General features: G+C 53.7%; 1 protein-coding gene across 1 annotated transcript in view; it reads left to right on the plus strand.

Moving 5' to 3' along the window:
- Window positions 1-13,099, plus strand: part of Man1c1 (mannosidase alpha class 1C member 1) — a 150,316-nt gene that overhangs the window by 120,593 nt on the left and 16,624 nt on the right. The window contains exons 5-7 of the mRNA XM_005353065.3: window positions 3,666-3,760; window positions 8,534-8,651; window positions 11,193-11,286. Of these exons, the coding sequence (XP_005353122.1) occupies window positions 3,666-3,760; window positions 8,534-8,651; window positions 11,193-11,286 (307 nt within the window). The remainder of the gene's footprint in view (window positions 1-3,665; window positions 3,761-8,533; window positions 8,652-11,192; window positions 11,287-13,099) is intronic.

Raw genomic sequence — 13,099 nt, forward strand, 5'->3', positions numbered from 1 at the left:
GCACCGCGCACATATGGTGCACAGACATACATGTGCACCGCGCACATATGGTGCACAGACATACATGTGCACCGTACACATATGGTACACAGACATACATGCGCATGACCAAACTACCTGCACACATAAAATAATAAAATATTTTTTAAAAAGGTGACAGAGCTGGTCCTGGGGGTGTTGGGACAGCATCCCACAGTTTAGAAGCATATCACATATAAGCTTCTTCTTTCCCAAAAACTCTGCAATGGACACACCCCATCATTCTACTGTGAAGAGGGGGTAAACTGAAGCTCAGACAGTGCGGGGCTCAATGAAGATCACACAGTGACATGGGAGGCTGTGTGCTGGGCCCTTGGCTCCCTGTGTTTTCTGCCCTACAGAATCAAACTCCTGTTCCTCTCCGATCAGAACTGTGACCACTGAACCCACATCCCTATGTGGACAGACACCGGGTGTCCTAGAGAAAGTCCCCAGCAGCCGCTCTGAAGCTCAGCTGTCTCTGCCTTAGTAGGGCCCTTCCCTGGGAGCTGTTATAGATGTTAGAGGGCTGCAGCCACAGCCCCTCCCCCACTCCCTCTCAAGATGGCAGAGTGGACCCATGTTTCACTTGAGAACATACATGCTTGCCCAGTCCCTCCCCAGCACCACTGGGACCGTCTGTGACAGCTACAGCAAGGCCTCCTAAGGACAGTGCACAGGAGAGACATGAAGATCCTAGGTCAGCCTCCTCAGGGTCTCAGGAAGCCATTCAGATGCCTGGGCCGCACCTCTGGGTGGGTTCCGTTCACCACCAGCAATCTTCTGGATGGGCAAAGAGATCCAAAGCCTACATGAGATCAAGTCCTTTCTGTCACTAAGCCGGTGGCTTCCAACCTGGAGCACTGCAGCAGACACACAAGGCAGAGCCTGCAGCTCCAGGTGACAGGTGCCCTTGGTTTCTAGACCAGCTCCCAACGTCTATACTTCCAGGACTCACCGACAGGACTGGACAGTGTCCTCAGCCTGCCACTCCCTCTCCTCTTCCTTAGCAAGGCTGTGTACCCTCAGAGGCCTCAAACCCATTTACCGCTCAGAGTTTGGAAGCCTCTAGCAGCTGCCTCCTGGAACTTTTGTTGTTTGTTTGCGTTCTATTCTGTGGAATGGGAGACCCATGGCCTCGAGTCCTAACTCCACCAGCTCCTTCTCCCAGCCCCTCATTCAGCAGATTTGTGTTGCTGGCGCGTTGTTAGGAAGGTCAGGAAACTGAGTCAGCAGAGCTGCATCCCATCTCTTAAATGGCATTTATGATCCTCTCTAGGTATCCATGGTGACTAGGCCCATGACACCTTATGGATCTCGAATTCCAGGAATGCTCCAGCCCTTCCCTGAAATAGTGTGCTATTTGCAGAGAGCTTCCGTTCATCCTCTCCAAGTCCTTAGGATGCCCAGCAGTAGAGGCTGTGTTCTGCTCCCTCCCTCCTCTAGGAATAAGAATCCTGTGACACAGATATGCCTTCTACCCCTCCCTCCAAGGAGTAGCCCACACTGGCCTCAAATTCCCTGCTTCAAATGTTTCTCTTGCCTTGGTGCCAGGATTACAGGTGTTCCCCATCACGGCCAGTTTTGTTTTCTTTTTTCCGGTCTGCAGTTTGTTGACTATGGAGTCCAACTGTGTTCTAGGTCTGTTGTGTGCATGTGTGTGTGTGTGTGCGTGTGCGTGTGTGTGTGTGTGTGTGTGATGTTTGTCATGCATGTGGGTGGGTGCCCGCACACACAAACTGGGAGACCGGAGCCAGATGTCTCTTACTGAACCTTAAGTTTGCCGTTTAGACTAGGCTGCCTGGCCAGGGAGCACCACCTCCCCCTGCCATGCCCGGTGCTGAGGTTCCAGGAGCCACACCACAGCCAACTTTTCATGTGGGTGCGGGGGATCCGAACTCAGGTCCTCATGCTTGCAGGATGAGTGCCCTTACCCACCAAGCTATCTCCCCAGTCCTATTGTAAAATTACATAGGCTGAGCATGGTCATGAATACCTGTAATCCAAACTGCTCAGGAGGCTGAGGCAGGAGGATTACTAGAGCATAGACATTCAAAACCAGCCTGGGCAACACAGCAAAACCCTTTCAAAATAAAAATGATTACATAAAAAGCACCCATAAATAAAAAGAAGGAATAAATACCATCCATGGGTTAACCCTTGTGAGAGGACACTGCTAACATTTTGGTGTATTTCCTTTTTCCATGCGTCCACATGTAAACACATTTTAAACTGAGTTCTACTGTTTTGGCGTGTTTTCCTATGTCATAGGTGACATTACACTGCGTGGAAGCCAGAGCTGAACCTCTTCTCAGTCACTCGGTGCACCGCAGTCTATTTTAGGCAATGCTGGTATAAGCAACCGTAATATAAAATCCTTCACAACACTCTCAATTATTTATCTCCTAAGAATAAATGGGATTTATTACATTTTTTTCCGTTTGTTTTGTGGATGTATGCACACACGTGTGTCATGGTGCACATGTGGAGGTCTTAGGGATCAAATTCAAGTCCTCAAGCAGCAAGTGCCCTTACACACTGAGTCAGCATGCTGGTCCTTTAGGAGGCAATGGTTACTAGCGACACTGCTAGTCATACGGTCACACATCCTTCTGCGTCAGTCTGGAATTTCAAAGGAACAGTTTGTGGAACTTGGAACCTTGCTTGGGGACCCTGAGCTGGAATCTCATTATGGCTCCTTAGCCATCACGTGGAGGGTTTAGAACAACCCATTCACCCTCGCCCTCCATTCCCTGTCTGTAAAATGGAAACAACTGAGTGGCCTCAGAGTACCAAAGAAAGGCCCTTGCCCTGCCATCTCATGGGGAAGCTGTCATCCAGAAGGTAGAAGCTTCTGGAATCTGGAGAATAGTTTGGTCTGGGCTCCTAGTCCAGTGCTGTATTTGCCCTGTCCAAATAGACTGTTTCCCTCTTGTTGTATTAATTAGCTCTCCTCATGGAATAAAATGCCTGAGATAGTCAACTTACAAAAAGAAAGTGTTCTACTGAGCTCACAGTTTCAGTGGTCTCGACTGGGCTCACATTTACAGTGGTCTCAGACCATACTTCTTTGGTTCCGTAGTGGTCCAGAACATCATGGCAGGATCATGAGATGGAAGCAAGACCAGGAAGCAACAGAGAGCGAGGGGGAAGCCCAATGTCCCCACCTCCCCCCACCGGTGACTTACCTCCTCTCACTAGGTTCTAGCTTTTAAAGGTTCTACCATCTTCCAGTAGTAACAAGCCTGGTGATCAAGCCTTCAACACACAGACCTCTAGGGTCGCTCCAGGTCCAGGCTGCACCATTCAGCATGCACCATCCCACAGCTCCTCGAAGGGTGGTGCTGATGCTGATAGCGTCCTCCTCAGTGGGGTCTGACTCTGGACCTGAAGGTGATGCTGATTGCTTTCACCTCCTCTTCCCAAGGTCCCCCTACCATCTGAGGGGCGACACTGGCATGTTATGAACATAGACATTGACAGAGAGAAATACCTGGTCTGTGACTATAAAGCCAGCAATCTGGGAGCCTGACCTTGCATCCAGGCTGTCTGGCTGTAGAACCTGACACCGGGCCTCTTCCCAATCCTTTACCCTAGTGTTGACTCCCCCAAAAACAAACTCAGTGCCCTTTGACCTTTCTCGGCAGGTGTTCCGAGTAAAGGCCATCAAGTTGGGTGAGAAACTGCTGCCTGCCTTCAATACACCCACAGGCATCCCCAAGGGCGTCGTGAACTTCAAAAGGTGAGGTGCCCCTTGTAAACCGGTGGCATCTGTGGGTCCCGAGGGTGGACAGAATGGAGTCCTCGGGAGTCACTTTTGTCTGACTTACATTTTTACAGACATTGGGGCTGAGGTATGAGAAAAGCACAGTTCCTATTTTATGCATAGTGAGAACTGGTCTTTGCTAAGTACTGTTCTGGACAGTTATTGGTTACCAAGTCTAGGGTTTGGGCCACCCAGGCCTGACCTTCCTTGGGGAGGGGACATTTATTCCTCTGCATATAGCCCCCTCACTGTTGACTCAGAGTCTCCGGGGTTGGCTCCCACCTTCAGAGGCAGGGCTCAGCGCCTCCAGGTAGAGCATTCTCCTTGTGAGATCAGAGCCCTGACTCTGAGCTAGGTGAAGCAGACACAGAGGTATAGGGCCATGTCCCCAGACACCTGCAGCTCTGTGGGCCATGTGTGGCATACCTGAGCTGGGAGAAGGGCTGGGGAAATTCATGCTCCCTGACCTGCCTGAGCCCCCACGTGGGGTACCTCACGGGAGTGCTGGCCAGGCGCCTGGGAGGGGAACCAACCCAGCTTCTGCTCGTCTCCACCCTCCCTCTTGTCTTGTGGCCTTGGTAGCTTTGCCCTCCATGTCCCCCAAGCCAGTGCTCCTTTCACCTGCCTCCTGGTGGGAAACTGCCCCGGTGTCCTCACTGAAGCTCCACAGAAGCCAGGGAAGCCATGAGGGCTGAGGGAAGTCCTCCTCCACCCCAGATTCAATGCCTCAGAGGATTGCACATAGACCTGTGCCTTCCACAAACACCGATCCTGAGAATCAAGACAGAAGTGACCCACATCCTCACGCGGGGTCTGGGCACACCCCTCAGGGTCCATTCCTCTGCTGCAGCCCTAGCCTGCTGTCTCACCTGTGGCCCCATGGAGCTGGTGCCACAGACTCTAGGATCCTGGCTCAGGCATGGATATTTTTAGGCTGCATGCTCGCCATCGAGATACGCAGCACGCGCATATTCTTCCTGGCATCGCTTGCTTTCATATTCTGGGAAAGAAGTGACTGCTAAAAACGGGAGGGTAGCGAGGACACGGTGGCCACGTGCTACTGCGAACGCGCCGCCGAGATGACCTGGTAGAGGGCGGGAGATATCTGCTGCTGCTCTAGTGTTCAGCAGGCCTGGTTCCGGGCAGCTAGGGGGCAAGGTGCGCCACACTGCCCAGTGTGGAGGTGCGCGACACTGCCCAGTGTGGGGGTGTGCGACACACGCGGTGCGCGACACTGCCCAGTGTGAAGGTGCGCGACACTGCCCAGTGTGAAGGTGCGCAACACTGCCCAGTGTGAAGGTGCGCGACACTGCCCAGTGTGGAGGTGCGCGACACTGCCCAGTGTGGAGGTGCGCGACACTGCCCAGTGTGGGGGTGTGCGACATTGCCCAGTGTGGGGGTGTGCGACACACGCGGTGCGCGACATTGCCCAGTGTGGAGGTGCGCGACACACGCGGTGCGCGACACTGCCCAGTGTGGAGGTGCGCGACACTGCCCAGTGTGAAGGTGCGCGACAATGCCCAGTGTGGAGGTGCGCGACACTGCCCAGTGTGGGGGTGTGCGACACGCGGTGCGCGACATTGCCCAGTGTGGAGGTGCGCGACACTGCCCAGTGTGGGGGGGAGCGCTCATCTCTGTACAGAGGGCATCATAGGAGGGGCAGGGCCAGCTGGGGCCTGCAGTGACCACTGGGCTATCTGAGGCAGTGATTGTGGCCAATCCAGGGACCTCAGACTGAATCAGTCTGTCACTGGTGTGCACATGTGCATTAAGTGTGAGCATACACGTACACACCTACCCAAAACACTCCTTTCCATGCCACTAGTAAGGTCTCAGACACTCAAGTTGGCCACTGACAGGCTATTCTCAAATCCACTCATGGACTCGTGCAAATGTATGTTCGTGCGGATGTGCTCCCTCTGAACATGCCTATACACACCTACACAATGCCTATATACACCTACACAATGCCTATACACACCTGCACAATGCCTATATACACCTACACAATGCCTATACACACCTACACAATGCCTAACAGCTTTGGAGCACACAGTGAGCCAGGCACCATTTCGCCAAGGAAGAAAATGAGGCTCAGAGAAGTGCAATAACATTCCCGAGGTCACACAGCAACCAAATAAAGGTAGGCTTTGAGCTCTGCTCTAACAATTGCACCGTACACAGGAGGTTTAGCCAGGTAGCAAGGGGTACTGTGGAGCAACACCCCTAGGTAGGGGAGAGGAGAGCAGGGCAGCTCTTACTGCTGTCCATCGGCTCACAGAGCTGGTGGAAGGACCCCCTCCTTCCAGGATGCCGCTCAGCATGCATGCTATGGGTGCATCTAGTACCTAGGATTTGGATTCAGTTCTATCACTGGCTGTGTGACCTTGAGAAAGTGTCTCCCCCTCTCTGAGCCCAAGTATTCCCACCTATGAAATGAAGATCACAGTATCTGCTATAGAGTTGGAGGTGGCGGTGAAGGAAGCCACCAAAGCCACCTGGCTCCTATTAGAAGTTTATTGTCACTTTACATATGCATAATTACATGCTGATAAAAATGACAGTCACATGCTTGATGAATGCCTCACAATAGCTCTGTGAAGCTGAGTGTCTGGGTTTAAGTGAAGGAGGAAGCTGATCAAAGGGGGAGGTGGGGCTCTCCTGAGGACGCCGCATGGTCGTAGGGACACAGAGGAAGCCAGGCAGAGACTGCCAGAACACCCCACGCTTCTGAAGTGACTGTGAGGGGCAGGAGAGAGGACAGAGAGGCCCACGTGGTGGACAATGAGGACAAAACCTATCGGGAAGACGGGGGAGTGGTGGCGCACACCTTTCATCGGGAAGACGGGGGAGTGGTGGTGCACACCTTTCATCGGGAAGACGGGGGAGTGGTGGTGCATACCTTTCATCGGGAAGACGGGGGAGTGGTGGCGCACACCTTTCATCCCAGGGGAGGCAGAGGCAGGTGGATCTCTGTGAGTTCAAGGCCAGTCTAGTCTACACAGTGAGTCCCAGAACATCCAGGGTTGCATAGTGAGATGTTGTCTAGAAAGAAGAAAGCTAACTGGGGGGCTGGGGCTTTTTTATTTTTAACTTATGAAACATCAGTCGATATCACCCAGGAAGACCTCTGAGCTCCCCAGCTGGAGGAAGAAAGCCCAGGCTGGAGTTCCACCTCCTGCGGGCTCTGGTTATAACACACACATCATTCCCTTGACAAGCACGGTTTCCTCCTTTGGGTGCTGGGGCTAACCACGCCTGTGAGCTCCAGGTAGAAGATGAAACCACTCCCTGGACAGGACGAGGGCTGTGGCAGTCTCTGCAGAGATGGAAGTCACCGCCCTATCGCCCCTATCGGCTTCCGGGAGCTGGCTCTCCCCTCAGTTCCGCGGCTTTTCAGGGAGACCCATGCTGAGCAAGAGCAGAGCTCAGGGTAGACAGTGAGGCCTCCGGCCTGCACCAGCGGAAGTGTGGTCCCCAGGCACCTCCCCGCCCCCCACTGCCTTCCCAAGTGCTGGAGACAGATGAATAGCAGCCGCTTCCTAGGCAGTAGGGAGGGCAGGGGGGCCACCCAAAGGCAACACAGCCACCCCACAACCTGCACCTGGCCCATCCTCACCCCGTCTTACACTAACTCTCTACAGAATGTCTGTCCCCCTGGAGTCCTAAGTAGCCCCTGGGAAAGTAACTGGGGTATGTGTATGGAATCTGAGACACATGGAGAGGGAGCCTCTTGCCTCCCACCCTCCTTATTCAGTCCCGAGTCCCCACAGAAGCACCAGGCGGGGAGGCAAGGGCAGTTGTCCTCATTCCCTTATGCAGAGATGGGAACTGCAGCACACAGGGACCTGCCTGAGGGTGCCAGCTGAGCGGTGCTGGGCCCTACATCTTCTAGTTTCAGGGTGCAGCAGGTGGGAGGTCTGGAAAGCGCCCCCTCTCGGGCCAGAGTGATGCAGGTGGTGGCCTCCCCCAGGGCTGGCTCAGTTCAGCTTCCTTTGGGCCCAGCTGCTGCCCAGACTGGTAACTCCCGGCAGGAGGTACCTGACTATGGGCCAGAGTCTTTGTCTCTAGATGGGAAAGTGGGGGGCTAACGTGTGTGCTGACTCTGAGCTTTAATCTTAGAGCACTGCTCCCCGAAGTGGCTACCTGTGCAAGCACAGAGAAGAAAATGTAACTGATGCGCCCATGAGAGGCACAGTCTCATGGGGCACTAGCCCAAGCTCTGGGGGCCCCACTTCTTCTACTTCTAAGCCCCAGCTTCCTTGGGTCCAGCAGTTGTAGGGCTGTGGTCACACCTTGTAGGTCCCAGGAAACTCAAGTCTAGGGCTATTCTATGACCTTGGATAGGGAGAAAGGCAAAAGTGTATGTGTTTGCCTTGGGGAGGGGGATCCCTGCTTGGAACTGCCCTCTGCAAGCCTACAGATGACCACTGTGTGTCCTGTGGGGCCTTTGTGGCTCCTGACCACACTGTCAGCATCACCTGCAGATTTCACTGTGTGAAATAACTGTGTGTCATGCCTTGAGTCCCAAACGTTATAGAGGCCGCTTAGTAGGGACATAGACTGTGGCGCAGCCTCAGACCCCCTTCAGTAAGTTCCGTCCCCTCACCTGCCCCAGTGCCATCCACATAGTGGGGCCCAGGAGGATAAACTGAGGTGTCTGGCACCCAGGAGGCATCATCCCCTACCATAGCCACTGCTCCTCTCAGCCAAGAAGCCAGCAGGATGACGCAGCTGATGTCTTTTCAGTGGTAACTGGGGCTGGGCCACCGCGGGCAGCAGCAGCATCCTGGCTGAGTTCGGATCCCTGCACTTGGAATTTTTGCACCTCACTGAAGTCTCTGGCAACCGGGTCTTTGCAGAAAAGGTAAGCTCTCCCCTGTTCTCTCCCCAGATAGGCATCCCATACCCCAGCAGAGAGGCAGAGGGCAAGTATCCCATACCCCAGCAGAGGGGTGGAGGGTGAGCATCCCACACTCCTGCAGGGGGGCAGAGGGCGAGCATCCCACACCTCAGCAGAGGGGCAGAGGGCGAGCATCCTGCACTCCAGCAGGGGGGCACACACCCCAGCAGGGGGGCAGAGGGGCGGAGGGCGAGTGTCTGCAGTCAGGGTGTGCAGGACCCTCAGTTACCACTCTCCTAGTGGTTGCTGGTAGAGGAACCAACTGTGCTCAATGGCAGGTTGCAGGGGCGAGGGACAGAAGCCCCCAGGTCTGCCAGGGAGGTGTGTGCTGGCTCATTGACTGGTGCAGAGCTGTGAACTGTGAAATCTGGAGACTGCGACTGAGCCAGGCTCCTCGTACTGGCAGGAACAGGCGGTGTTGTGCACGCGTACCCTTTCCAGGGACATTTTGCTTTTCTGTGTGTGTGAGATCTGCCTCCCTTTCCCTCCCAGGTGCCTGTCTGGCTCAGGCTGGCAGCAGGCTGGCAGAATGGTTCCTTATCTCTCTTCTTGGCTGCCCAAGGCTACATGGGTGCTGAGAAGTAACATCCAGATCACTGCCCAGTTCTGACAACTGTCCATCCTGGGCCCTGGGAAGCTCTCTGAAAGGGCTATGGCCAAGGAAATGTCTGGGTTCAGATCTAATCCTGGATCCAAAGGAAGGCAGTGTAGCCCCCTGAGAACAGAATTTGGGGTGCTGCTGTCTCTGAGATGACTTCACACCTCTACCTGGTGGCTCTGTGTCATGTCACCAGCTGCCCTCAGACCATATTCCCTACCACCACCCACACAGCTGGAAGGAAATGGGTTCCTGGCCTTTGCCTGCCCCGGCTCCAGAGTTGGCACGTTCGCAGGAAGCCCCGTGCTCCTTAACATCAGGTTCAGCATCACTGTCCTCGCGTGGGCCGCCACCAGGACAAGCTTCCCACCTTCTCAGCTGGTGCCTCTGACCTCCTCTCCCTCCCACCCTTACCTGTCCAGGGCTGTGGTTCCCACCACCCAATGCCATGCATGCTCTCTGACCCTTTACCCAGCCCAGGCTTTCTGTTCTCTTGGCCTTCCAGCTGGGCTCCCCTGGGAAGCTCTGGTCAGCTCAGGAAAGGGTCCCATGAGTGCACACTGACCCTTGCCATGTCCTGGGCATATTTTATTTAAGCTTCAGCAGGCCTGGGGTGGGGGTGGGGAGTTCTGCCAGGCCTGTCTAACGGAGAGGTAGAAGGTGGAATAATCCAGAGAGGCCGAGTGACCTGCTAAGGACAGCCAGCCATGATACAGCCAAGAACTGGGCCAGGAACTTTCCAGCCTATTCTTCCCTGGGCAGATCAGCATAGCCAGCTGCGGGGTGCACCTCCAGTCTCCCCGTCCCTCTGCACACTCCATTTGCATACTTGAGCTATTTTCAGCCCCTCCTCACGCCTCCCACTGAGGAGATTATTAGCAGTCAACAAATTGGCCCAAATTCTTACAGCGCCCTGCATCTTCTCAGGGTCGCTAATACAGCTGCTTCCCTGGGCCCCACCAGGACAGGGAAGCCTAAGTCAGGCCCCAGAATCTTCCTGGCCCTCTCACGGTCTCTCTGATCTTAAAGGGACATGAGGGCCAGTGAGGCGAAACCTCTGAGGAATAGGAAGGCTGACAGCTCCACCTCCCAGCGGCCCTGCCGTGCCAGTTCATCCATGAGCAGGCAGCAGTATGGTCCTGGAGGCTTGCTCTCCCTGAGGGTTCAGTTCTAGTAGACGGCTAGACAAAGTTCTCAATTGCATCTCTCACCGTGTGCTGTCTCCAAGGCTGCAAGCCCAGCCTCAACTCTATGTCGCTATGTGCTCATCTTCTGGGTCATCCTCAATGGCTGTCCCATGCAGGGTAAGGAATACAGCTCCAAGGGACCAGAGAAACCTGAGTATTATGCCCTAGCTCACCACAGCCACACCGCTGGGTCTGGGGATAGAGCTCCAACAGCGGTGTTTGCCAAAGATGCACGAGGCCCGGGATTGCTCCGAAGCACTCAAAAATAGGGTGCGGTTGGCATGCCTGTAACCCTAGCACTCAGAGTGGAAGCAGGAAGATTAGGAGTTCAAGGGCAGCCTGAGCTACGCGTTTTTCTTAAAGAGGGAAATTTAGTGATTACAAGATAGCCACTGCAACTCACCTAACTCCTCACCCAGAATGGTCCACAGGGTGGTATCCTAGGTATCCCAGGTATCCTAGGCAGGCAGCCTAGGATAGGACTGTCCCGGGCAGAGCAGTCAACAGGAGGGGTGGTGGGCCCACCCCCCCACTTGGCCACACCCCATCATGCTCTGAGTGTGGGCACAGAACCTGCGGTTCTTTCATGGCCTCCCCACAGGCACCGGAAAGCTTTAACACACACACAACCCGTGTACCTCTGAACCATTTGCTCCCTCCTTGAGAGTGGGAAATGAGTGGCTTCTTCCAGAAAGTGACTTCTCCTGGTGTTTCTCACAGGTCAGAAAAATCCGCAAGGTCCTCAGGGAGATTGACAAGCCCTTCGGCCTCTACCCCAACTTCCTCAGCCCAGTGAGCGGGAACTGGGTGCAGCGTGAGTACTGGTATCCTTGCCCTCGGCCCATGGGTTCCTATTCGGGTTTCCTGAGCCCAAGCAGGCACTGACAGAGAGCACTGGCTCTTGAATTCACCGGTCTGGACAAGCCAGTATCTGCGTATCCGATTCCTCCCAACCTTAGCATCTGTCTCAGGGTTTCTATCACTGTGAAGAGACTCCATGACCACAGCAGCTCTTACAAAGGAAAACATTGAATTGGGGCTGCCTTACAGCTTCAGAGGTTTAGTTCATTATCATCATAGTGAAAACATGGCAGCGTGCAGACAGACACAGTACTGGAGAAGATGAGAGTTCTACCTCTGGGTCTGCAGGCAGCAGAAAGAGACTGGGTGCCACACTGGGCATAGCCTGAGCATGGATGGGACTTTAAAGCCTGTGTCTACAGTGACACCTCCTGTAAACCACTCCCTATGGATCAAGCATTCAACACGCGAGTCTATAGGGCCATTCCTATTCTTTTTTAAAAAAATTATTTATTTTGTGTGTATGGATATTTTGCCTACATACATATATCTATGCACCATGTGCATGCCTGGGGCCATGGATTCCTTGGAACTAGAGTTACAGACAGTTGTAAGCTGCCATGGGGTTGCTGGGAATTGAACTCGGGGCCCTCTAGAGGATCACCCAAAGCTTTTCACTGCTGAGCCATTTCTTCAGCCCCTGAGCTATTTCTCCAGACCCAGCCATTCAAACCACCACAGCATCCATCTCTCACAGAACCTCCGCACCCTCCTCTGTGATCCCCAGACTCGCAGGAATGCCCCACTTAGGGCTGTTACTCAGAAATGACTACAGGATAGACCCTGTGACATCCCCCAACCCCTTTGATCTGGCTTTCCACTTTCAGCTTTGATTTAGGCAAACTTTAAGGCAGGGCCAAACTAGGTGGTGATGTAAAAATGTCTCACTCACCACTGTATCTTAAACTTACCCAAATCAGTACTGGGTTTTTTTGTTTTTTGTTTTTTTTTAGCTTTTTTTGTTTTGTTTTGTTTAAAGAATTAACCCTGACTGTCCCAGAACTTGCTTGTAAATCAGGCTGGTCTCGAACTCAGAGATCTGCCTAACTCTGCCTCTAGAGTGCTGGAATTAAAGGCGTGTCCCACCATGCCCAGCTGTTTAAAGACTTTTTATTTGAGAAAAGGTCTTCAGGTAGCCCAGGTTGGCCTCAAACTTGTTAGGTAACCAAGACTGGCCTTGAACTCTTGATCCTCCTGCCTCCACATCCCAAGTGCTGAGATGACAGAGTGCAACACCACACCGAGCAACTTTTTGTCCACAGAGCTGTCAGTCCTGTGAGCATCATTGCCACCCACTGACACAGACTGGGATGCAGAGTTGACCAGTCTCCCTGCTGTGCTCCAGCTGGAGGGGCCAGGCTCTGGGAGAGGCAAGCTTTTCTCTGGCCTTGACTCTAAGGCTCAGCCATATGGTCACTCAGCAGGAACTGGGGTGTGTGTGTGTCTGTGTGTCTGTGTGTCTGTCTGTCTGTCTGTCTTCCAGTGCTCCCTCTTCTCTGTACTTATGTGTGTCTGTCTGTCTTCTAATGCGCTGTCTCTCTCTCTTCTTCCCTCCTTCCCTCCCTCTGTCTCTCTCTCTCTCTCTGTATGCATGTGTATCTGTCTGTGTCTCTTTCTTCCAGTTGTGCTACATCCTCATGCCTCTGTGTGTGATCCTGTCTGTCTGTCTTCCAATTGTGCTACATCCTCGTGTGTGTGTATGTGTGTGTGTGTCTTTCATTTGTACTATATCCTCTCGTGTGTGTGTGTGTGTGTGTGTGTGTGTG

This window comes from Microtus ochrogaster, chromosome 10, assembly GCF_000317375.1.
Source record: "Microtus ochrogaster isolate Prairie Vole_2 chromosome 10, MicOch1.0, whole genome shotgun sequence".
Classification (NCBI taxonomy): Eukaryota; Metazoa; Chordata; class Mammalia; order Rodentia; family Cricetidae; genus Microtus; species Microtus ochrogaster.